The 27,619-nt window shown below is 42.0% G+C and overlaps 1 protein-coding gene across 1 annotated transcript in view; it reads right to left on the bottom strand.

The window, feature by feature from the left end:
• The window catches only part of LOC140686644 (serine/threonine-protein kinase Nek10-like), a 60,097-nt gene extending 36,124 nt beyond the window's left edge, over positions 1-23,973 (bottom strand). Inside the window, 4 exon segments of the mRNA XM_072940847.1 lie at positions 12,912-12,978; positions 14,461-14,547; positions 14,640-14,823; positions 23,200-23,973. Coding sequence (XP_072796948.1) covers positions 12,912-12,978; positions 14,461-14,547; positions 14,640-14,823; positions 23,200-23,973 — 1,112 coding nt within the window.
• Between the last annotated feature and the right edge of the window lie 3,646 nt (positions 23,974-27,619).

Here is a 27,619-nt window from a genome sequence, read left to right on the forward strand (position 1 = left end):
ACTTCAGGGTGAAAACCATACAGACTGAAAGTGAGGGGATGGAAGAAGATATTTCATGCAAATAGAAACTACAAGACAGTGAAGGTAGCGATACTTATATCAGACAAAACAGGCTTTAAAACAAAGTTCATAAAGAAAGGCAAAGAAGGATATTGCACAATGGTAAGGGGTCAATAAAAGAAGAGGATATTATACTTGTTATGATATATAGACCCAATTTAAGAACATCCAAATACAAATACTAAAAACAAATACTAACAGACATAAAGGGAGAAACAGACAAGAAAACAATAACAGAAGACTTTAACACCCCACTCACATCAATAGACAGACCTTCCAGACATAAAATCAATAAGGCAACAGAGGGCCTAAAGGACAAAATAAGCCAGTTGGACTTAACTGATATCTTCAGGGCACTATGTCCAAAAAAGCCCAGAATGCACATTCTTTTCAAGACTGCATGGAACATTCTCTAGAATAGACCACATATACTAGGTTACAAAATAAACCCCAACAAATTTAAGAGGATAAAAATTGCAAGCATCTTTTCTGACCACAACAGTATGAAACTAGAAATCAACCACAGAAAGAAAGACAACGGGAAAAAATGAACACATATACACTAGATAGCATTCTACTACAAAACCAATGGGTCAATGATAAAATCAAAGAAGAAATCAGAAAATACCTTGAGACAAATGACAATGAAACACAACCTCACAAAATCTCTGGGATGCAGCAAAAGCAGTTCTAAGAGGGAAGTTCATTGTAATGTAGGATTTCCACAAAAAAAAAAGGAAAAATCTCAAACAACCTAATATACCACGTAAAAGAATTAGAAAAAGAAGAACAAACAAAACCCAAAGTCAGTATAAGGAAGGAAAGAATAAAGATCAGAGAGGAAATAAACAAAATAGAGATAAAAAGAAATACAAAGGATCAATAAAACCAAGAGCTAGGTTTTTGAAAAGCCAAACCAAATCAATAAGCCTCTAGACCAGCTCACCTAGAAGAAAAGGGAGAGGACCCAAATAAAATAAGAAATGAAAGAGGAGAAACAACTATTGATACCACAGAAATAGGAAAAAAAACTGTAATAAAATACTACAATAGTTACATGCCAACAAATTAGACAACCTAGAAGAAGTGGGTAATTTTTTAGAAACAGCCTGCCAAAACTGAGTCAAAGAGAAACAGATTAATTTGAATAGACCAATCAGTAGAAGTGAAATACAATCTGTAATAAAAACAAAACTCCCTGAAAGCAAAATCCAGGGCTGAACAGCTTCACTGGGAAATTCTACCAAATAAACAAAGAAGAACTTATATTTATCCTTCTGAAACTTTTCCAAAAGATTGAAAAGGAGGGAACACTCCCAAAGTCATGCCACGAAGCCACCATCATTCTGATACTAAAACCAGACAAAGACTACAAAAATAAAGAAAATTATAGGCCAGTATTTTTTTATGAATATAGACACAAAAATCCTCAACAAAATATTAACAAACTGAATCCAACAGAAAGAGGATCATACACCATGATCAAGTTGGATTCATTCCCAGGATGGTTCAATATACACAAATCAATCAATGTGATACAGCACATTAACAAAACACAAAAACCACATGATCATCTCAATAGATGCAGAAAAAGCATTTGATAAAATTCAACATCCACTGATGACAACTCTCACCAAAGCAGGTATAGAGGGAACAAATCTCAACATAATAAAAAGCCATTTACAACAAACCCAGAGCCAACACTACACTCAACAGTGAAAAGTTGAAAGTGTATCACTAAATTCAAGGAACAAGATGAGGATGCCCATTCTCACCACTTCTACTCAACATAGCATTTAAAGTCCTTGCCACATCAGTCAGACAAGAAAAAGAAACAAATGTACCCAAATTGGAAGGGAGGGGGTAAAACTCACTATTTGTGGGTGACATGGTACTCTATATAGAGAAACCTGAAGACTTCACACAAAAATCATTAGAACAAATGAATTCAGTAATGTAGTAAGGTACAAGATTAATATACAGAAATCTGTTGCACTTCTTTACACTAACAATAAAATAGCAGAAAAAGAAAGTGAAATAACAGTACCGCTTAACATCACACCAGAGTATATATCTGGAGGGAACTCTAATGCAAAAAGATACATGCACACCAATGTTCATAGCAGCACTGTATACAACAGTCAAGACACGGAAGCAACCTAAATGTTCATCAACAGATGACCAGATAAAGAAGTTGTGGTATATTTATGCAATGAAATACTACTCTGCAATAAAAAAGAATAAAATAATGCCATTTGCCAGCAACATGGATGGACCTAGAGATCATCATTCTAAGTGAAGTAAGCCAGAAAGAGAAAAGAAAAATACTGTATGATATTACTTATATGTGGAATCTAAACAAAAAAAGAGAAAAAAGGACACTATGAACTCATCTACAAAACAGAAACAGACTTGCAGACTTAGTAAACAGTCTTATGGTTACTGGGGAAAGGGGGTGGAAAGGGATAAATTTCAGGGTTTGAGATTTACAAATGCTAGCCACTGTATATAAAAATAGACTTTAAAAAAGTTTCTTTTGTATAGCACAGGGAACTATGTTCAATATCTTGTAATAATGCTTAATGGAAAAAAATTAAAATGAATATATGTACATATATGCATGACTGGGACATTGTCCTGTACACCAGAGATTCACATTGTAATTGACTGTACTTCAATAAAAATAAAATAAAATCATACCAGATTATAAAATAGAATAAAATATAGCTAGGTATAAACTTAACCAAGGATGTGAAAGACCTATATGCTAAAAACCATAAAGCACTGATAAAGGTAATGCAAGATGATACAAAGAAATGGAAAGATATCCTATGTTCTTAGATTGGAAAAATTAATATTGTCTAAGGGCTGTACAACCCAAAGCATTCTACATATTTACTGTGATCCCTACTGAAATACTCAGAACGTATTTCACTGAACTAGAACAAATAAACCTAAAATTTGTGTGGAATCACAAAAGACCCAGAATTATCAACGCAATCCTGAGGAAGAAGAAGAAACCTGGAGGCATAATCCTTCTAGACTCCAGACAATACTACAAAACTTCAGTAATCAAAACAGCCTGGAATTAGCACAATAACAGACATATAGCTCAATGGAACAGAATAGAGAGCCCATAAATAAATCCACAATTGAGAAAAGAGTGGTGCTGGGAAAATTGTACAGCTACATGTAAAAGAATGAAATCAGAACAGTCCCCCAGACCATGCATAAAAATAAACTCAAAGTGACTTAAAGACATAAATATAAGACATGATACCAAAAAAATTCCTAGAAGAGAACATAGGCAGAATACTCTTTGACATAAACTGTAGCAATATCTTTTTGGATCGGTCTCCTAAGGCAAAACAAAGAAAAGTAAAAATAAACAAGGAACATAATCAAACTTAAACACTTTTGTCCAGCAAAGGAAACCACAGACAGGCAAAATGAAAAGACAGCCTATGAAATGGGAGAAAATATTTGCAAATGATATGACCAACAATGGGTTAATATCCAAAATATACAAAAAGCTCATAATACTCAGCATTTTTTAAAAAGCACAAACAACCCAATTAAAAACAGGAAGAGACCAGAATAGACATTTTTCCTAAGGAGATATTCAGATGGCCAACAGGCACATGAACAGATGCTCAACACTGTTAATCATCAGACAAATGCAAATCAAAACCACCATGAGATATCACCTCGCACCTATCACAATGGCCTTTATCAAAATGTCTACAAATAACAAATGGTGGAAAGGATGTGGAGAAAAGGGAAACTTCATAAATGTTTATAGGAATGTAAACTGGTGCAGCCCCTATGGGAAACAGTATGGAGGTTCCTCAAAAAGCTAAAAATAGATCTACCATATGATACAACAGTTCCATTCTTGGGTATGTATCCAGAAAAAAAAAATTGAAAAGATACATGCATCCCAATGTTGAAAGGAACACTATTGACAATAGCCAAGCAATCCATCAACAGATGAATGGATAAAGAAGATATGGGGTGTGGGTGTGGGTATGGGTGTGTATTCACATATATGAATATTAATCAGCCATAAAAAAGAATGGAATTCTGACACTTGCAGTAACATGCATGGATGTGGAAAATATTATGCTTAATGAAATAAGTCAGATACAGAGGGACAAATACTGTATGCTATCCTTTTACGTGGGATCTAAAATATAATATAAACATTTATGTAAAACAGAAACAGACTCACACATATGGAAAACATACTAGTGGTTACCAAAGGGGAAAAAGAAGGGGGAGAGGTAAATTAAGGGAATGGAATTAAGAGATACAAAACTCTATGTATAAAATAAACAATAAGGACATATTGTATAGCACAGGGAATTACAGATATTATCTTGCAATAACTTGAGAAGTAGTACAACCTACAAAAATACTGAATCACTATGCCATACAGCTGAAACTAACACAATATTGTAAATCAAGTGTACTTCACTTAAAAAGATACTTTGTTTAAGAAAAAATGTGCTACTGGGTATGTGTGAAATAGACCTCTCTGGCTAGGCTGAGTTGCTTTCAACTTTGCTGCCCCTTCATAGAATTCTAAGTTACTATTTAAGAAACTTCAGGGAATCTTTAAAAATAACTATCACATATTCATTCATTCAAAAATATTTAGTAAGCGCCCACTGTGTGTAGGCAGTGTGCTAGACACTGGAGATGGGATGGTGAAAAGAAATAGTTTCTATAATCTTGGAAGTTACAAGATTGCACAGGTCGAGCAGAAAAACTGTTCATATCTCTGGGAATTATATCACAGATCACAAGAAAACAGTTATCTGTAATTTCAAAATAGATCAAACTCTTAATCAGAAAGGACAACTTTTAACGATAAAGTTGTTTGGTCCACAAGGGTGGACAAAAGATGGAAATTATGCACAGCCTGAGGACAGTCTGCCTCTAGACTGGACCAGATTGAATGTTTATGTCCAATATAACATTACGGCTGTAGAGGGTAGTTTCCATGACAATGCAAGCTAGAAAATATAGAAATGGTTTAACACAAAGAGGACATTCCAGAAACGTTTTATTGTGAAAAAGCTTATCATAATGAAGATTGTGTCCTCTGAAATGGACATTGACCAATAGCACTTCAGACTGATAAAACAGAATTTCAGAGAAATGGAAGGTTAAAAAAATTCTGAAAGGTCATCACTTCCAACTCTCCTCAGCCATGGTGCGAATTTATGCAGAATTCATAAGCCACACCAGAAACTGAAGCCCTGACTATGAGTGTTAGCCTACGACTCCCACCCCAGACCACTCCATGTAAGGTGGCAATTGGAGGTACTACCTTTGTAATGTTTATAACCAAGTTTGCAAAGATTGTTTCAATGGGAGGTAGATTATCTGGATAATTATCTTGTCAGGGGAGTATTGGTCATGAAGGAGATGGAATCTAGAACTTGATACCTCATAAATTCTTTCAAATATCTCTCTGAACCAAGGAAATATTTTCACATGCATTGTGAGTGCAGCACATCATTTAATTCAATCTTGTAAAGCAGTCAACACACTAACGCTGATAAAAAGAAGAGACATTTAACCTTATGAAATGAGAGACGTGGCTTACACATTAAGATGATGCAACTGCACCATCTAAGCTAACTAGGATTTTACAGCAGCAGAGTCTCTTTCAGGTTTTGATGCTCATAAACATGTCGCGTGTGAAGAAGTGACACTATGGAGAGTTGCCTTCTCCGGCTCAGTAAGGGCCTCTTATCCACCTATAACTTTAATGGACCTGGTACCACTACAGGAAGGGGTATGGCACTTCTGTGGCTCTCCACCTGTCCTCCACTGACAGCTAGAAACTAATACGCAATAAGCCAGGGAATTTTAGAACTGTCACAGAAAAGGAATACAACGGTCTTACTGACAGTAAATTGTTTTTGTAAAACTGCTTGATTGTGACATTGGCGGATAGGCCAAGACAATTCTGGCAAGTATTTATTCAACTTAAATGAAACTAGATCTGGGCTCTGAAAAAGGAGTTGAGGGGAGAGAACAGCATCAAGTCAAAATAAGCACGATTCTGCTACCGAGAAGCCAGATCCCAAGGTCCTGAGGTTACACAAGCTCTTTCGAGTCACATGTATGATACTGGATGGTCACAAACGTTCACAATCATCTTTATACACAAAGCCTGGAGTCAGGGTCACATCTTTGAATACGGTTATGCATACCCTGATTTATCAAAGAAGCTGTGAACCGCAGGCATCTCTGATACCCCAACTATCCCATGTCTAAAACCAGCCTGCCTGTGCTACACTGTTGCCTTGGCAACAGGATGCAAACATGCATGGAAAAATCTTATTGCCTGAGCAACAGGAACTTTAAAAAGGTCTTAATCTGTGACTATGGCAAAGGCTGTAGGTTTAAGCCAGTAGGTAAGGTTTTAGTCATATTACAGAGAGAGACACAGAATTTACGCTAAGATAACAGTCATTTATCTATTAAATGACAATTATTTGTGACCTGGGGAATGCAAAGATGGGCCAGCCATAGTCTGCTTTCTGCCAGCACATGGTAATAAACACTAATTGATGAATCAACTGATGTTCTTAAGAGGATCATAATACAGTGACCAAAGCTTACTGGGACTTGAGTGCATGTATTAAAGAGGCTGCAGCCTCTGTGTGTATTACCAAATTTTACTCTGTAGAATAATTTCTTGTAAATTGAAATAAAGTGCTATGATACACTGAATTAGAACTATCAACACATATATCAACTAAGTGAGACTATAAAACCCAGACAGAAACTGATAAAGACAAAGCCCATTTGTAATTTTCCCCTAGCAAACTGAGGCAGGAAATTTTACATCATTTAGATCATTGAAAATGATGAAAGTTGTAAATTTCAAAGACCATCCTAATTGTTGAACTTTCAAGAACTTTTTTCATGACACAGACATCAACTCAGCTTTTGGTTAACTCTGTCTATATGCAAATAAAAAATCAAGTAAACATTAACAATAAGGATATTTATTCCACATAATTATTGTAAAATAGATAATATTTTGTGCTCATTAAGACTTTGACCATGAAAAGTCAATTCCATTTTCCTTCTTGACTTCTTCTAATTTTGGAGATGTACATATCAAAATAAGAGACGATTTCCACAAATACTATAATTAACTTCAACATGTGAGTTCAAATCTCTCAAACTGGGAATGTAAAAATGCTACAACCACTTTAGAAAATACTTTGAGTTTCTTAAAAAGTTAAGCATACACCTACATATGACCCAGCCATTTCACTAATAGGTATTTACCCCAAAGGAAAAAAAGTGTATGTCCATACAAACACAAAGGTTCATAGCAGCTTTATGTGTAATAGCCAAATACTGGAACTCAAATGTCCATTAACAGATGAATGGATAAACAACCCATGGTATATCCACACAATGGACTAATACTTAACAGTGAAAAGGAATGAACTGTTCATACACAAAACAATATAGACAGATTTTGAAATAATCACCCTGACTGCAAAAAGTCCAGACAAATGACAGTATGTACTATATAATTTCATGTATATTAAATTATAAAACACAAACCAATCCACAGTGCAGCAAGCAGACCAGTGATTGCCTGGGGTGGGGGGTGAGGAGCAGGAGCAAAGGGGACAAATGTGCACCAGGACACTGTTGGATGGATATGTTCACTATTTTAATCGTGATTTCACAGGATGTGCATGCTCAGAACATCTATTTTCACACTTTAAATAAGCGCAGTTTATTTTGTGTGAATTTTACCTCTTTGAAGTTGTTGAAACCAAGTAATTTCTCCCATTCTCATTCAAAAAATTTATTCAAAAAGACCATCACAAGATCTGCATGCATTCATTAAAAGCAATATTATGAGAAGCATACCATTAAGTTAATTTTCATCTGCCTTTTGTTACTTAATGGATGGAACTTCAATGTAAGGGAGATGAAGTTATCTTACAGTTCTGCATCTTTAGGAGTGCTAACCAGTTAGCCCTCAAGAGAGTATGAGTGACTGTAATTAAATCAGCTACTTGGTGACAACTCAAATTGATAAAAATCTGTAGGAGTATCCCAAGGGACACTATTTACAACTCTGCAATCACATGTGAAGAATAAAGATGTAAAATCATATCTCTGTTCTTGCAAACCAAAGGCATAACTAAAAGCAAATTATCCTGAGTGAATACTGAATGACCTGTTTATTGTCAGGAAACGTGGGTGACCTGGAAGTTCTCCACAGGCTACTCATATACTATTAGGAAAGCTACACTGACACCTCCAGGTCTTCTGGGAATGGCTGCTACATGACATCCTGATACAGGAGACTTAGTACATGAAGCCCTGGGAATGGAGATTGGAGACTCTGCTTTGAATGAGTGAAAGGCTGCAATTCCAGAGCCAAGGAATGGGGCACTTGCCACTGATTCGACACCTCAGCTTTGCGTATGGCTTCCAGTACTTTTGGAGATTTAGGGATGAAGAGTTGAGATCTGGGAGGAGGCTGTCAAGAAAAGGAGCCCAAAGAAATCATTTTCTGGTTTCAAGTGACTTCTGCTAAATAGTTCATAGAAGGAATATGGACTTCTAAGAGATGGAGCCTCTTTCCAGGCCTTGCCATTAATTAAATTCCTGAAAAAATTTTACCAACTGACAATGTCTTGGATCGCATCACCAGGGTGCCTTCCAGTTCAATATCAATTTTTCTTTCATCAGCCTTGAGAATCCAGTACTTCCCGGAGGAGGCAGGAGTTCCCCTTCCTAGTTCCATCTGCTAATGTTGTATGCATTTGCCTGGTCCATTTGCTCAAGAGAGTCTATCTCAAGTGGCTAGGGAGGTGTCTTGGTTCTTTAGCAGGCAATTGGCTTAAATCTAGCTCCTGGTATCTGAGATGACCGAAGCTGAGCATATATGCTTACATTTTCTCTCTATACTGTTCAGCCTGAATCAAGACTGAATTCTAAATCCTGGAATTTGTGCTCAGATCAAGTGTGCTCCTCTCTGTGGCTTCTTCTCATTGGGACCAACTCCCTTGTCCTAGGGGCCAATGAGGCTCCTCTTGGGTCTCGTCATAACTGATTTCCCACTGAATGCATGGCACAAAAAAGCCAAAAGTATCCACAGGCTTTATTTTCCATTTATCTTTATTATATTTTGTAACTCTGCCATCTTCTTTCGGATTCTAACTTTACATTTAGCTTTTAAATACAGTGCGGGAGGGGTTTATGTTTTATACCAATAAACCAAGAAACCCAGGATAATTCTAAATAAATTAGTTTGCAAATAACTTCAGCCTTATTTAATGCCTTTTAAAGAATTATAAATGTATGTTGGAGTGGTCTCCTTTTAATTCATAGAAGCTCTGGGGGTAACCTGGAAGGAAGTCAAAAAGTTACTCACATTCTCTCCTCTTATTTGGTATGAATTGTAGGCTATCTCTTGCCATGTATTTTCTTGTCAAGTCTGCCTGTGTCTCCCCTACACTGTGAGTTCCCTGAGAGGTGATAGCATGCCTTAAACCAGCCTGTGCTCCGTGATGGGTGTCACACTGGCCCACACACGGCGCAGCTTTAGCTCAGATTCTATTCACTAGTTCACATATGCACATGCCTTCTGACTCTTCAGCCTCAACGCTGGGGTCATTTCCCCCTGTTGACTTGGTCATTAACCCAAGTTAAAGCCCACTCTGTAGTGTCCCTGTTTCTGTGACCTTCAGATTACAATTCCACTTTCTGTTAATTCAAGTTTATTCAATTTGCTAGAAATGTTTAGACAATGATGACCTTTTAAAGTCTATTTCAAGCTCTGAAATGCATACTATATATGTTTCTTTTGTTTTTGAAGGGTTGGATTTCAACTGAACTCTTGCAAATAAGACAACTTTTCATGCATCCTTTCAGTTAAAAAGGACTAGAATTATTTGGCAATGCTAAGATTCCTAAATTCACCTGACTGAAAATTTCCAGCTTAATAAAAATTTCTCTTAACTGGGGAATGCACTCATATGTCATAATTTATTTTTGTACTAAAATACTTGTTTTCTATCTCTTCTATGTACTTAAGCAACTTTGTATTACTGAGTAAAGTATCCAATAATACAGAAAAAAGTCTTTTGAAGATGTTCTAAAAAATATAACTAATCACAAAACTTAAAAGGGAATAGTTAGATTCCAAAGTGCACTTGTTAATTCTTTTAGGGGAGGACATGGAACCCTCTCTCACGTGCAGACAGACCAGCTCACAGAAGTCTACTGAACTCACAATGTGGTCGAGGTACAGAAACTCTGGTGCCGGAGTTGGGGACACAGCTACTCCATGGTGCCAATCAGACCCCCAGCTCCATGGCCAAGCTCACATCTCCCACTCCTGTCCCCTTACTTGCTGGGCTGAGCAAGCAACAGCTCCCATGTTCCAGGCTCCTGTGTGTGGCATCCTTGTCTGCAGCAACTGGAAGCAGAGCTGCTGGGTCAGGGATGGGGACCCAGAGATGGGGGATCTTCTAACCCAGGCCCAGTCCCCACCATCATTTATTCTGGTTACCTTGAGGGGCCGGACTGTCTCTCTTCCCACTGCTCTCTGTCTTCTAACCACTGCTTCTCCGCACCTTGGCCCACTGAAGAACACTGTGGGCTCCTACGGGATTCCTTGCTGACGTACCTGGTATATTACACACTATGATACATTTTTTGGATTTTGCTACTAGCAACACTGGAAAAGATTTAGGAAATAAAAAGGCTGTACCCTAACCCTTCCTGACTTTCACTTGGAAAAGATAAAGTTATCAGTGAGGTGATATCTTTGACTCAACAGAATTGATTTTCCACGTGCGCCTTCCTTTGCCGCCTAACTGAAGGCCTCGGGACTTTGCCAGGCAGGTTCTCCATCCTGAAGTTCATTTCCACGTTGCTTTTCCCAGCACCCTCGAACCCAGCACTGATTGTGGCCCTATCTGGACTGCTCGACATGCACACAGACCCTGGAGGGACCTGAATGGACTCAGCCCTCCCCACAGCAGTGACAGGGCCTGATCCAAGCCAGGCCGACCCGACTCTCTCGCATTGGATCCTAAGAGAGGTGACAGAGTGAAGGAACAAATGAGCTGGGAGCTCGTTTGGCCCAGTGTCACAGCCTTCACAATTCTTCCAGGAGTGCCTCCTCCACAGGCTTCCAGGGCCGACCTGGCTCCTGCCCATTGGTAGGTTGATTCTGTGGGTTCCTAATTCTGTGAGCCCCCATGGCCTTCTAATGAAGCCCGTTACACAGGTCAGCCCGAGTCAGGATCTCCTGCTGCACCCACAAAGCCCGACTGGTAAAGCAGATCCACAGCCTCAGCCTTTTGTCACTAGCCCTCAGCCACTGCCTCGGCCAGAATCACCAGCGGCTCCACGCCTGCGGGCTGTCACCACCACTGACACGGACCCGGCCTGCACTGGTGCCGCAGACCCGGAGCTGCGGGCAGCCCTTCCACCCCTCCCTGCTTAGTCTCCTGCCACCTCAGTACCGGCTCTTCATAGTTGACCATACTCCTGAGTCTAGATCATCCTCTCGGCAGCAGACCTGGAACTTCACGTAATAAATAGAAACCACCAAGCGTAATCATTCTCTTCTTTGCCTCCTGAGCTGAGTGTTAACTTTGCCTCCCTTTCTTCAGACACAGATGTAGTGTTGTCCCTCCTGCCTTCCCAGGCCTGCTCTCTGGCTCCAGCTGCTCAGTTCTCCTCTGTCTTCAGTCTCCCCTCAGGCCACTCACCCACAGTCATCCTGATTCTAGAAGGCCTTTCCCATGAAACATTCCCCACCAGGTCACGGTCCAGCTCACACCTCACCTTCTCCAACTTGCTCCTCACCCCTGCCTCTGCAATTCACAAAAACCACCAGTCAGGGTTCTGCTCCCACCAACCTCACCTAAGGCCACTGAATTGCTCTTGTGAAGGTCACCAGGGACTTGCAAAAGGCCAGATCAGAGAGTTTCATTTTAGTCCTTAGCCCAAGAGACAACTGTGGCAGATAGTGCTAAATTGCTGCAAAATAAAAATCTTTTAGAACCAAATGCCCCAACTGTCCTCATTCTCCCTTGAAGCTAAATGTGTTCACATGACTAAGTCCTGGTCAGTGACCAGAAGGGAAGGGAATGACATCTGGGACACATCCCTAAAAGGAATGGCATTTCCCGACTTCCACATCCCACTGCCGGCCACCTGGGTTGTGGCTGTGACACGGTCCACCTCTGACACATCTGCCATGAGCGTGAGTCCTACACCCTGGGGATGTGGAAAAACAAGACGTAAGGAGCCAGGGCCCCAATGATCTCAGGAAGCACAACTGCCCTTCCTTCCTGAGCTCAGTGAGACTGACTGAGGGGCTGAGGATAACAGGGCCAGTTCAAGCCCCAAGCCCCAGCTTAGCACCCCTCCCAGTATGCTCCATGGTAGAGTCAGCTCTGGCAGGGTGGGCTTCAACAGCCTCCAGGACCGCACGCCCATGGTAGCCTCTGCAATCGGGTATCAGTCTAGCCACCAAAACCTCAGCTCAGCAGAGTCTAGAAGCAGAAACTGACAGGTATATATAGAATAGATAAACAAGAGAAGATTATACTGTACAGCACAGGGAAATATATACAAGATCTTGGGGTAGCTCATGGTGAAAAAGTATGCGACAATGAATATATGTATGTTCATGTATAACTGAAAATTGTGCGCTACACTGGAAATTCACACAATGTTGTAAACTGACTGTAACTCAATAACATAAAATTTTAACAAAAATTTAAAAAATAAAAATAAAAATATTTCCAGGAGCTCAGTGTGTACATACTTACTTTGTTTGGGATTGTCCTTCTCCTCCTGAAGCACTGAAACAAGAAAATAAAAATATCTTCACATTTTCTTTAAAGTGCCTGAAACAAGAAAATAAAAATATCTTCACATTTTCCTGCTGCAAATGTTTTATTTATTTCCTCATTCATTGGTTTAAAAAATCTCTAAGCAACTGTACCTACTGTGAAGACTGTCCTCCCTTAGGAAAGCATCAGCTGAAATATCATGTTGCAAATTACTATTTACTTGACAGGTTTTTTAACGGTCTATCCCTAAAGAAAAGGTGCTAAACAAAGAAACTCCATTATTATCAGCTAACAAAGTACAATAAAGTATTTATGTCAGAATCATCCTAAATCCCTTGCCAAGCAGCAATAAGTAACCACATGCAAATTAAGGGTCCAGCTTTCCCTTCCTCACTTCCCCACTGACCCCTTGTCCTTGTTACTGGGGATGGACAACCCTGAGTTCATCTCAAAACAGTCAGTGATTAATTGCTTCCAGGTTTTGCTACATATGTTTAAATGCATGAGTATTCTTATTGCAAAATATTTATGTTTTCCCAGTTGGAAATCAAGATATTTTATTTAGCAGCCTGGAATTTATAGGGAAAACAGAACAGGGTGTTGGAAATCGTAACTGTCCCAGAAAACCCAGAACATCTATTCTCCATTTTGATGAAACAATTAATTTTGGAAAGGGATGAAGAATGAAACAAAGTCCTTAGGCTTTTATTCTGATGCTCAGAGAGAACATCCTAAACCTTCTTTTACGAAATGTTCGCTGTATAGTCACTGATGAGATGGGATTATTTACACTTAATCAATTTCAGAGTATTTCTAATTATCCTCTTTAATATTCCATCAACTTACTCTTTAAAAGAATCATTCTTATCTCTCCATTAACTATTTTAGCTGGTCTTTTCTTTCAGTTTCAGATTTGTTGGGTGAGATTTGTTGAGTCAACTGAATCCTATCTTTCTATAAGGAACATTCTTTATACTCTATTTAAATGTATCTTGACTATTTTCTTTACTGTTTCAATTTAAGAGTAAAGGTTCATTTTTACTGAATTTACCTAGCATTTTCCTGTAATTCTACACAATTAAAACATTTATTTTACTTTAGAGTTTTAAGTATAATACATCCCTTTGCATTACTTTAAATAAAGTTGTATGAAACAGTCTACACCAAGACGAATTTCTTCTCCAGGTTTCTAACCTCCTATCAACAGACTCATAGAAGGTCACCTCCATTATTCTTTGGGTTGTTAAGTCTGTTTCCAAATAAGTTATCTCCACTCCCCAGTTAGAACCTGCATTTGCTGCAAGAAATAAGGAAACTATTCATTTGACAGGAGGCAGTGGAAGACCACAGTGCTGTTGGCCTCTGGGCTTTGTCAGAGTAACAGACACACATGTCCTAATTAATGTGCACTGCACCTAGGAAGCAAACCACTCAGTTATATGTGTGGTGACAACTACCTGACTCCTGGGTACCAGTCCCAAACCACTACCTTCTGGAACCCTACAAACAGAAAAAGAAGCCTTACTGAATGTAGATTCCTTCAAAGGGCTTGAACTGGAGATGCTGGAGTTATCCAAAATGTCCAATTCATCATCGAGCTCTGAATATATATCTGCACATTAATAAAAAATAAAAAGTAAATGAACCTTGAAACAGAAGGGAGTCAAGGGTTCATTCATGCTATAACCTTTTCACTAGAAATACCTTTGTCAATATTTTCCAGGTTGAAAGTATCATCTGACAAGATTCCGTCACAGGCCCTATCTTCATCCTTCCCACAGGGGGCCTGGAAGCCCTCAGGGAGCAGATCTGAGCTTTCTGAAAGCTCACTTTTCAGGCTGCCTGCTCCACTGCTGCTGCTACTCAATCTTGCCTTCTCAAAGGTTTCCTGAAAGAGAAATTCTGTTTTTAATACCCACTTCTTTCTTTCTTCTGTGGGACATAAACCTCATTAGAATATATCGTAAAAGGGCTAAAGTATCATTACAAATATTGGTGCTGAAGTCACATCAGTGGGTCCACTGACACATATGCTATAAAGTTCATGGAGTCCATGATGACAAAAAAAGTGGGTCTGCAAGCTAACACTGGACAAAAAAGAATGGGTGTGGCAAAGTGTTTAGTAGCAAAGGTCTGTGGTGTCTGGTGAAAGAAAAGTTAGCACTAAGGAATAGATGTGCAGAACAATTCTGGACGTAGGTGGCCAAGATGCAAGAGTACAAATGTGCTGAGCTCACCTCCTCCCTCAGGCATACCACAATGCCAAGCACTTACAGAGTGACTGGTGGTGAGAAAGACTCGAATCCAGAAGAAAATATGTTCTACAACTAAAGGTATAAAGAAGGGGCAGTTGGATCAGGGTGACAGACTAGAAGGATGTGGAACTCATCTCCTCACATAAATACATCAAAAACACTTCTACTTTTGGAATATAGTGCTCACAGAATGCTTAACTCTGACAGAATATCTCATACAATCAAAACTTCTCATATGAGACAGATCACCATGTAACTGGGTGGGACAAAAAAAAAAAGAATCGGGATGGGACCTGTGCCCCTGGGAGGGAGCTATGGAAGAGGGAAGGTTCCCTCACCTTTGGAAGCCTATTCACCAGTCGGGAGACTAGCTGGGACAGAAGGGAACTTCAGAGGCTCAGAGGAGAGAGCAGTCCTCGATATGCAGCAGACAGAACAGGGGGCCCAGCACAGAGGATGTGTGCCATCTTGCTCATTCTCCAGCCTAAGACACATGTCCACTAGTGTGTGGTGGCTAGGTGCTGACCTGGGCTTCAGAGGAAAGACTCCAGGGAGAGAAGTGGGGTTGGCTGGGTGGAGACAGCCTGAAGGGGCTGGAGTGTGGTACAGGCCACAACTGAGAGAGTGTGAAAGGGAGCCTGCATCTGCCATAAAGAGCCCCACAGTTAACAAGCACACACAAAGGGAGGGGCAGGACACTGACTGCAGCAGAAAGAATGAAAAAAGATGAAGGCAATATAAGAGACCCATGGGAAAATATAAAGCATGCCAATCTATGCATGATAGAGGCCTGAGAAGGAGAAGAGAAAAGGGGGTCAAATCATATTTGAAAAAATTATGACTGAAAACTTTCTAACGCTGTAGAAGGAAACAAATATCTAGGTACAGGAAGTGGAGAAGGTCTCAAGCAAGATGAACCCAAAGAGAACTAAGGCATATTAAAATTTAAATGGCAAAATTCAAAGCTAAAGAGAGGATTCAAAGGCAGCAAGAGGAAAACAAAGAGTTAGCTTCAAGGGATCCCCTCCTATAAGGCTATCAGCTGATTTCTCTACAGAAATGTTGCAGGCCAGAAGGGAGTGGCAAGGTACATCCAAAGTCCTGGCAGAGAAAAACCTGCAACCTAGGATACCATGCCCAGAAACGTTAATATTTAGATTAAGGGAGACAGATAATTTCTCAGACAACTAAAAATTAAAATACAACAATACTAAACCTATCCTAAAATAAATATTGGAAGGTCTTCTCTGAGTAGAAAAGAAGAAAGAATCTATAGAAAAGAAAACTGTAACTAGAAAAGCAAATGATAACTACCATGAACAGCAGAAAGATAAACATGAAGATGTAAAAGAGAACATCAAATCACAAAATGTGGACGAGGTGAATAATAAAATGCAGATTCTTTCTTTTTTTTTAATAACGTATTTGAGCTAACATGATGACCAGTCTAAACCAAGTATATATAATAATGGGTTAACATATATGAAAAACATGGTAACCACAAACCAAAACCATATAATAGAGTCACAAAAACCCAAAAGAAGAGAACTCAACTATAATATGAAAAACATCAAACCACAAAAGAAAAAGAAACAAGGAAGAAATATAAAACCAACAGGAAAACATGGTTTAAAATGGCAATAAATATGTATCTATCAATAACCACTTAAAATGTCAATGAACTAAATGTTCCAATCAATAGGCAAAGGGAGGAGATGGATAATAAAATAAGAGCCTACAATATGCTGCTCTTAGACTTCAATACAAAAAAATATATAAAATACACTGCTTACTAGACACTCACTTTAGGGTAAAGGTCACACTGATTGAAAATGAGAGGATGGAAAAAGATATGTCATGTAAACGGAAATGAAAAGAAAGCAGGGGTAGCAATACTCATATCAGACAAAACAGACTTTAAAACAAAGGGCATAAAGAAAGATGAGGATGGACACTAGCTAATGATAAAGGAACAACAAGATGAGGATATTACACTCATTAACATATATGCACCCAATATAGGAGCAGCTAAATATATAAAGCAAATACTAACTGACATAAAGGGAGAAACTGAGGTGAATACAGTAATAGTAGGAGACTTTAATACCCCACCAACATCACTGGACAGATCTTCCAGACAGAAAACCAGTAACACAATGGAATACTAAATGACACAACAGATCATTTAGACTAATTTAAATTTTCAGGATATTACATTTGAAAAAGAAAAGCCAGAACACACATTCTTTTCAAGTGCACATGGAACATTCTTTAGACTAGAACAAACACTAGGTCACAAAACAAGCCTCAACAAATTTAAGAGGACAGAAATTACATCAAGTATCTTTTCTGATCACAACTACATGAGATTAGAAAACAACTAGAGTGAGAAAAAAAACAGTTGCCTGGAGACTAAACAACATGCTACTAAAAAACAAATGGGTCAACAATAAAATCAAAGAGGAAGTTTAAAAATCCCTTAAAACAAATGACAATGAAAACACAACCACATAAGATCTATGAGATGCAGCAAAAGCAGTCCTAAGAGGGAAGTTATCAGTGATACAGGCCTTCCTCAAAAAACAAGAAAAAACTCAAATAACCAACATAACCTACCACCTAAAAGAATTACAAAAAGGAGAACAAATAAAACCTAAAGCTAGTAAAAGGAAAGAAATAATAAAGATCAGAGAGGAAATAAATAAAATAGAAAATAAAAAAAAAACCAATCAAATCAAGAGCTGGTTTTTTTTAAAGACTAAACAAAATAAAAAACCTCCGGCCATGTTCACCAAGAAGAAAAGAGAAAGAGAAATCAAAAAACAAATTAAGAAATTAAAGGGGAAAATCCTCAACAAAATATTAGCAAACAGAATCCAAAAACACATAAAAAAATTATACATCATTATCAAGTTGGGTTCATCTCAAGGACACAAGGATGGTTCAACATATGCAAATGAATCAAAGTGATACACCACATCAACAAGAGAAAGGACAAAATCACATGATCATCTCAATAGATGCAGAAAAAGCATTTGATAAAATTCAAAACCTATTTAAGATAAAAACTCTTATCAAAGTGGGTATAGAGGGAACATATCTCAACATAATAAAACCTATTAAAAACCTATAGCAAGCATAATACTCAAAGGTGAAAAGCTGAAAGACTTCCCACTAAAATCTGGAAAGGGGCAAGGATGCCCATTCTCATCACTTCTATTCAATATAGTACTAGAAGTCCTAGCCATAGCAATTAGACAAGAAAAAAAAATAAAGGGATCCAAATTAGAAGAGAAGAGGTAAAACTGTCATTACATGCAGATGACATGATACTATATAAATAAAATCTCTAAAGGCTCCACACAGAAACTACTAGAGCTGATAAAGGATTCAGCAAGGTAGAAGGATGCAACATCAACCTACAGAAATCAGCTATATCTCTTTACACTAACAAAGAAATAGCAGGAGCAGAAAGTAAAGAAACAATCCCTTTTAAAATTACATCCCCCAAAATAAATACTTAGGAATAAACCTGGCCAAGGAAGTGAAAGATTTATACGTGGAGAACTACAAAACACTGACTAAGAAAATTAAAGATGACTTAAAGAAATGGAAAGATATCCCATGCTCTTGGATTGGAAGAATCAATATTGTTAAAATGGTCACACTGCCCAAGACAATCTACAGATTTAATGCAATCCTTATCAAATTACCCAGGGCATATTTCACAGAACTAGAACAAACCTTAATAAAATTTATATGGAACAATCAAAGACCTAGAATTGCCAAAGCATTCCTGAAGAGAAAGAAAGAGGCTGGAGGAATAACTCTCCCAGACTTCAGACAATACTACAGAGCTACAGTCATCAAGACAGCATGGTATTGGTACAAAAACAGACATATAGACCAATGGAACAGAATAGAGAGCCCAGAAATGAGCCCACAAACTTTTGGTAAACTAATCTTTGACAAAGGAGGCAAGAACATACAATGGAATAAGGACAGTCTCTTCAGCAAATGGTGTTGGGAAAACTGGACAGCAGCATGCACATCAAGAAATTAGAATACTCCCTCACACCATACACAAAAATAAACTCAAAATGGCTTAAAGACCTAAATATAAGACAAGATACTATAAACCTCTTAGAAGAAAATACAGGCAAAACATTATTGGACACAAATCTCAGCAATGTTCTCCTAGGGCCGTCTCCTCAAGCAATAGAAATAAAGGCAAATATAAACAAATGGGACCTAATTAAATGTATAAGCTTTTGCACAGCGAAGGAAATCATAAGTGAAACAAAAAGACAACCTATGGAATGGGAGAAAATATTTGCAAAAAGTGAGACTGACAAGGGCTTAATTTCCAGAATATATAAATAGCTCATGCATCTTAATAATAAAAAAGTAAACAACCCAGTACAAAAATGGGCAGAAGACCTAAACAAACAATTTTCCAATGAAGACATACAAATGGCCAATAGGCAGATGAAAAATGCTCAATATTGCTAATTATCAGAGAAATGCAGAACAAAACTACAATGAGGTATCACCTCACAACAGTCAGAATGCCCATCATTCAAAAGTCCACAAATGATAAATGCTGGAGAGGCTGTGGAGAAAGGGGAACCCTCCTATACTGGTTGTGGGATTGCAGTTTGGTGCAGCCACTGTGGAAAACAGTATGGAGAATCCTCAAAGGACTAGGAATAGACTTACCATATGACCCAGGAACCCCACTCCTGGGTATATATTCAGAAGGAAACCTACTTCAGGAGGACACCTGCACCCCAATATCCATAGCAGTATTATATACAATAGCCAAGACATGGAAACAGCTTAAATGTCCATCAATAGATGACTGGATGAAGAACTGGTATTTTTATACAATGGAATACTACTCAGCCTGAAAAACCGACAACATAATGCCATTTCCAGCAACATGGATGCTCCTGGAGAATGTCATTCTAAGTGAAGTAAGCCAGAAAGACAAATAAAAATACCATATGAGATCGCTCATATGTGGAATCTAAACAAACAAACAAACAAACAAACAAAGCATAAATACAAAATAGAAATACATTCACAGACATAGAATATAAACTTGTGGTTCCCAAGGGGGTGGGGGATGGGAAAACATAGACTGGGATTTCAGAATTGTAGAATAGATAAACAAGATTGTATACTGTATAGCACAGGGAAATATATACAAAGTCTTAGCTCACAGAGAAAACAAATGTGACAATGAATATATGCATGTTCACGTAAAACTGAAAAATTATGCCCTACACTCGAATTTGACAGGATATTGGAAAATGATTATGAATCAATAAAAAAGGCTAAAAAAACAAAGACAGGATAAGGGAAATCACACAATCTGAACATGACTTACAGAAGCAAGTGAAAACCAATGGAAGCCATGTATTTCAATCCTGAGATAATAAGAAGTATGCCATTCTATGAATCACAGGGGCTCCAGATTAAAAAAAAAGGAGAAAATGGTTTTCAAAAGGGAACTGAAGGAATCAGACTAACATTTCCCAAACTGAAGAATCAGCTCTCCCAATACAGGAAACACAGTGGGATCCAAACAAGAGAAACACAAAGAGACGTAAAACAAGACATGTTGTCATGAAAAGGACCTAATTTCATGATAAAGAAACGATTCTAATTGCACCAAAATTAAAACAAGTCAATCATAAGAGAACCTCCATCAGGCTTTCAGCAGATTTCTCAACACAAACCTTGCAGGCCAAGAAGGGACTTCACAGAGAGAGACAAATCCATGAATGAGAAGAACGTGCAATCTAGCATAACCTATGCCACAAGACAATAAGTTAGAATAACCAGAGAGATCAAAAGTTTCACAGACACGCAAACACGGAAACAATCTTGCAAGAAGAAACTTACCCTGCAAGAAATATTGAGAATTTTAGACCCTGATGAGAAAAGAATCAGGATGACATAGAAATGAGAAAACCATCATTGGAAAGGCAATAACGGCAAGAATTTGCAAAAGAATAAACATAAAGTTGTAAAACACAGCATCAAAATCATTAAGGATGGGAGAGGGAAGCCAGGATATACGGATTTGTTTCCATTCTTTTCAGGAAGTGTTTGAAATTATGTAATCATCTGTTTAAAGACAACAGAGAGAGAAATGGGTTAATGTATTTGAGAATCAGGGTGACCACAGACCAAAAGCACACAATGGACTCACAAAAACCAAAGAGAAACCAAGGTAATAAAAAAGGAAACACTCAAAAGGCAGTTAAGGTGTATTTAAGACACAATGACCCAGTATCACTGCTAGCAAATATTCTTCACACATGTTAAAACAACAGATTATTACAAAAAAGATGCATGCATAAATGTTCAAAATGTGAATTCATACTAACGGAAAATGTACTAAACCAAATGTGTATTATTATAAGAAGGGATAAATAGTTTCTGATACACTCTTACATGCCATACATAAAGAATGAATGCATGGCATATTAAGGAATATGACCAGTATGAAGGTCATATTCATATAAAGAAGATGTTGTAAGCAAAAATAGGACTGAGAGAAAACGGAGAGCCACTAACCTGTGAACTGGGATGGATTTCATGTCTATGAAATTGAGTTTTGCATATTCTTGACTTCCAATTCAATGGATTCATAGAATATGTGATCATCAATGCTTGTCTTCTTTCACTTAGAATGGTTTTCAAGTCCGGATATTCATTAACAAAAGGTTACACAAACTGGAAGGACATATTAAAAAGTTTTTCTTACACATTATATGTTCTCTTTGTACTTATCTAGCAAACATGGTAAAACATTACCACTATGCATTCCTAAAATTTTGAACATTCAAATTTGAATACATTTCTGAAATCAATTTGCTTGTAAGGGTAAAATAGGCTACAATTCCAAAATTATTGCCAACACTAATTAAGGAAAACAGGGAGCAATCAAAAGGGCTACAGCAACCAAAAGAGGATCTCAACCTCCAATCTCAAGTCTGAGTATTTGGATGACAATAAATACTGGCTTCACCTTGCAAAAGCTTCTTGTCTGAAAGACAGCTGTCTCTGCCCTTTCTTCTCTGCAGGTGGAAGTTCAGGTAACATGAGATAACTTACCAAGCACAGAATCTGACATACAGTGTTCACAAATGGTTTGCTTCCTTCGTTCAACACAAGACACAGACTCCCATGAAGGCTGTTGTGGAAGGGAGCCTCCAAATCCACAAGTCTCCGTCAGCACGTAAGACAACAGGTGCTTGGTTCTACTTAAAACAACAAATCAATAACAACACCGTCACCCCCATTCCACGGACTCTTCTGAGGTATCTCAAGCCAGACCTGGGAGCCTGTACTTACTTCTCCAAAAACTCCATCTGGGCTGCATACACAGTGAGCCCTAAAGCCTTAGAAGGAAATGCCCACAGTCATTGTGCAAAGACATCTACATACCTATGTGCTACTAGGAATGCTGAGTCTGGCTCAAAGCGGGGCGGTGGTGGGGGGAGCGTCAACTGAGGTCAAAAACCAAATGACTCTTGAAGAAATCAAGACAGCATTGCTGACTTACCCTTCCTGAACTGCGAACAGTACCATAGCAGAATCCATTTAGGAACTTCAGGTTTGAATCTTTCCACACCAACACTGCTGCCACTTCATGCTTTCAAGGAAGCTTACTCAGGAGTGCACCACTGGCACCTCAGAAGATGCTGAAGCTAAGCCGTCAGTGGGAAACACAAGCGAGGGGCCGAAACGAGACGATGATCCCGGGTTTCTACACACATGCATCTGACAACCAATTTCCTTATGATGGCCGCAACCGCCTTGAACATCTGAAGGAATTGGCGGCTTCACTCGGGGTGGTCAAGGGAAGGCCGCGAGGGGTGCACCCCGGGGCGGGGGCTCAAGTTCCCGTCCTAGGGGTCACAAAGGGCCCCACGGGGGAGCGGCTACCACGCCCTGAGCCCCTCCCCGACTCCCCGCGCTGAGCGAGGGCCGACCTGGAAGCTGCAGGAGCAAAGCCCCAGCAAGAGCGGCCAGGCCCTGCCCCAGACTCCTGGCGCGCAGAAGATGGGGCGGCTTGGCGGGGTCGGTGTCTGCGCTGGAATCAGGGTCGAGGGTCCTAGCCCAAGGCCGCCGCTGCGAACGCCTAGGTCGGGTGGGAAGCTACGCGGGGGTGCAAGGCTGGCACACGGGGTGCGGACAATCACGACATCATGCCTCAGGATCCTTCCCCGATGTACCAGAGGTTGCTCTAGGGCGGCCGCACGTCGCACGCCTGCCCGCGGACCATGTCGGAGACCGTGTCCCCCTCCGCCGCCATCACCGTCGCCTTCGCCGCCGCCGCCGCCGCCACCACCGCAACCACCGATGCCGCCTCCGTGGAAACCGACGCCGACGCCACCGGCGCCGCCAACGCTCTGGGCTGGCCCCTCCGCGGCCGCCGCTCGGCTCAAGCTGCGCCTGCTAAATGGACCGCGCCACTGCCTGTGCAGCCACTGCTGCTGGCAGGCTGAGGAGGGACAATGGCGCTCACATGAGTCCCGGGCTGCTGGGAACGACTGCCTCCTGCCTGCCTGCCTGCCTGATAAGGGGGCGGGCCGGCGCTCGGGCCAAGGGCGTGGCCGAGGAGGGCACGGGGGCAGGGACGGGCTGCGTACAAGGGGAGCGGCTTCTTCGGCCAGGGGGCGGGGTTGCGCGCTCAGGGCCAAGACACGTGTGCGAACTGGTATCCGCCCTGATTTGCATTCTCGCCTAAGAGTTCTTGCTAACATGAGCCTTTTTCTCAAGAACAGCTCGCCCAGTAGCGACAGCATTGGATGAGATATCTGTGTTCCCCAGGACTGGGTAGGACCTGAGATCCAGGCTGAGGGGTGTGGGTGTTCCAGTCTCCGCCCTACGGAGCTGGCCAAGAGCCCACGGTGTCAGAGCAGGAGAACCGACCCGTTCATATAGTTAAGAGGAGCCATCAATGATGGACAGGAGCACAGCAGGGAAAAAGACCACTGCTGTGTCCCAGAATTCCCCTTCCCCCTCCCCCAATCTGCCTAGCCTTCATCATAGCATGTGCTGGCGCAACTCTAGAGCCTTTCCTTCTCACTCCAACTAACATGTCCTAATCTCTCTTGGACAATGCTTCACTGTTCGCCCTGCTTCCCCCTTGGACATTTTACATTTCCCAGACACGGAGTTCAGATTTCCAAGCACTTATGAAGATTTTGGAAGTGTGAGTGATTCATTGAGGGGTCGGGGGTGAGGAATGTGGGTGTCTGACCTGAAGGCATCCATTTCCTGAAGGGAACAGGGCAGAGGAGGTGCCGGACAGCCTGGGAGGGGTCCCAACAGTCTAGCCAGATGACGAGGGATCTCTCATGGAAGCCAGTCTTCCAGTGATGCCCTCACTTTGCAACTCATTTTGCAAGGACCTGGGGACCGGCAAAGGTCACATCAGCCTCGGACATGGCCTAGCCGAAGGCAGTGTTTTTGCCCGGAGCCTGTCAAACCAGGGGTGCTGGCATGGCGGTTGCAAGGCGACTTGGAAGATCTTGCCCCTCATGAAACTGTCTCCCTTTATCTCATCTTGCGTAGATATGGTTTCAGAACCGGAGAGCTCGGCACCCGGAGCAGAGCAGTGGGGCGCCTGCCAAGGACCTGGCAGAAGACCCCGATGCCAGACCAGCCCCGATTGTCCCATCGGACCAAAGGCCCCGCCCACATCCACAACGGTGCTCATCAATTGCCTCAAACTGATCTACTGGACAGCTACAGGTCCATTGCCGGGGCAGCCCCTCCTCTGTCCCCCAGCTTCTTTGTGCCTTCTACTCCCCCTGGTGGCTGGGTGGGCCAGCCACTGATGCTCCTGGTGCTCCAGCCCACCCCGGCTTCTCAGGGAGTTGAGAACCGTCCACATCTGGGAACAGACCCCAGGGGCACAACAGCAGGGCCGAGTCCAGGAGGGGGTCCCGCACCCATGCACGCGGCACTCACAACCTCCGCCCACGGAGGGCCCTGTCCGCACGACAGCCTGCACCCTGGTGCGGCAGCACCCCCTCAGCCTGTCCCCCGCAGCGGTCCTCCACAGACCGAGAAGCGTCCGTCTCAGCCACGCAGCCCCCATGCGGCAATTCTGCAGCCTGAACAGGCCGAGACACGCCTGTGGTAGCAGCAGGCCCCATCGGATCAACTCAGGTCTCCTCCGCTCCACCCGCAGCCCCAGCCCTCAGGTGCCACAGGCTCAGGGAGCCTCTTAGATGAACTCTTGTCAGACGCCAGCCTTCTGGAAAAGGCACAACCTTTCCTGAGCGACGGCACCCCGGAAGAGGGACTCTGGCCAACCCTGGAAGAACCCCTCAGTGATGACGAATTCCAGGCCCTCCTGGACATGCTGCCAGGCTCACCAGGGCCTCAGGAAAGCATTTGGTCGAGCCCAATTCAGGCCTCTTTCCCTGGGATGCCGAGCCACGGCTGAGAACAAAGGACGAGGAACCAGCCACACTCTTAGGGCTCGGCAGCAAGGGCAAGGCGCCCAGACTGCCGACGCCAATGCGTGGCCTCCCTCAGCCCTGCCGTGCTCCCGGGGCGCTCTCAGGACGCACGGGCACTAGCAGGGGCATCCTCCCTGATGTCGGAAGGGATGCTAGCATGCCAACCAGCAAGAGGATGGCCCAAGTCCTCTTGCCTTAGAGGTCGACTTGCGGGTTCTCTCTGACATTTCCTTGATCCAATAAACCTGGCTTTGAACTCAACGCAAAGTCTTTGGCTCTGTTTTGGTCCCCTTGTAGTCTGTGCCCCAGCATCCATGCCACTCCTCAGAGATTCACCGTGTCCCCGTTTGCCTGGGATTGAATGGGAAGGGGGTCGGGGGCCCTTGATAAGGACCCAGCTTCTACTTGCAAACTAGATTCTCTTGGAATCCCTACAACAATGAACCACCATCACTGGGATTGTGGGAGCAAGAGAGCTTCCATTAGGGCCAGTACAGGGGAGCACCGTTGCACAACTCTCCTAGCACTTTTCTTGGTTCCCAGATTATAGCCAGATTATTCTCAGCAGGGCTCCAATTAACCAAGGTGCTGGGGATATCAGGCAGGCAATCAATCTCTCTCTCTCCCTCACGCCCTCCATCCCTACCTCCCTCTCTCACGTGTCTCCTTCTCCCTCACTTTTGTTCTCTCTCTCTCTCTCTCTCTCCCTTTCTTATGGTCTCTTGGCCACAAACACTTACAGCGGACACACACCCACAGAAACACACAAGCATCGTTTGAACAAAGTGCTGGTAGAATTCGACTCATCCCCAATTGTTGCTGAAGAAGCTCGCAGTCTCCATCTCAGTGCACATGGCTGAGTCTCATGAACAAGGGTGGCAAAAGAGTACACTAAAGACGGCCCATTATGTGTTTGGGGTTTCCATGTTTCAAGGGTCTAGGGCCTAGGCTCAGCTCAAATGTCAGATGGGTTTGTATGTTGCAGCCAAATATTCCTTCCTAGCACAGCTCTGCCACCATTCTCTAGGAAGCTTTGGAATTCCCCTTCTCCTTCTCTTCCTCCCCCTCCTCCTGCTTGTCCTCGACGCCCCCTCCCCTACCACTCCCCTTCCCCCTCCCCCACGTCCCACCCCTCCCCTTCCCCCTCCCCTCCCCCTCCTTTCCCTCTCCTCCTCCCCAGGTATTCGATTTTTGAAAACACACCCTCGCTTCCCATCTCTGTCCTACTGGGTCCATCTTGGCTGAGGCGGGGCTACCATTGCACTCCCCAACGTGATTTGAATTGTCTGTCTCTTCTCCCAATTGCTGGTGCCGGGCCCTCCTTTTCAGCTCTGGTTTCTTGCCTGACTTTCCCGGACTCGCGCCGTCCAGAGAAGGAATGATCGTCTACAGATAGCCTGGTTCCATGTCTTTTCACCATCAAACGATTTGGCCTTGCTTCCCCTTTGGCGGCTTCGGCTGGGAAGTTCGCTTAGGAATGCATTTCTTCCGTTTGCGTGGGCCGGATTCCAGATGGCAGAGCACCCGATGCCGTTGGGCATGCGTCCTTGGGGCTGCTGGAGAGCTTCTGACCTGGGTTGACCTGGGAGATGGCCCCAGGCGAGTGAGTGCTGCTCCCCGCTCCCCGCTCCCCTCCCCTCCCACTCTTCCCCAACCACTCTCCCTCTTCTCCCCTCCTGCACCCACTGTTGGAAGGTGCACTCGGCCTGGCTTCCCAGGGATACAGGCTTGCCAAGAGAATTGCTTGGATGTAGCCGGGTGTAGCTGCTACGTTTTGGCCTGGATGGACTTTAGGGGACCGGACCCTCATCAGGCCTCCCTGGAAAGGCTTTCAAGGTGCTGGCAGACAGGAGGGGCAACTAACCATGTTGGATTCGCCCAGGACAAGCCTCGCACGTCGAAGCCGCCTCATGTGGCCCACCTAGTTTGGAAGTGG

The sequence above is a fragment of the Vicugna pacos genome, chromosome 17, assembly GCF_048564905.1.
Source record: "Vicugna pacos chromosome 17, VicPac4, whole genome shotgun sequence".
Lineage (NCBI taxonomy): Eukaryota > Metazoa > Chordata > Mammalia > Artiodactyla > Camelidae > Vicugna > Vicugna pacos.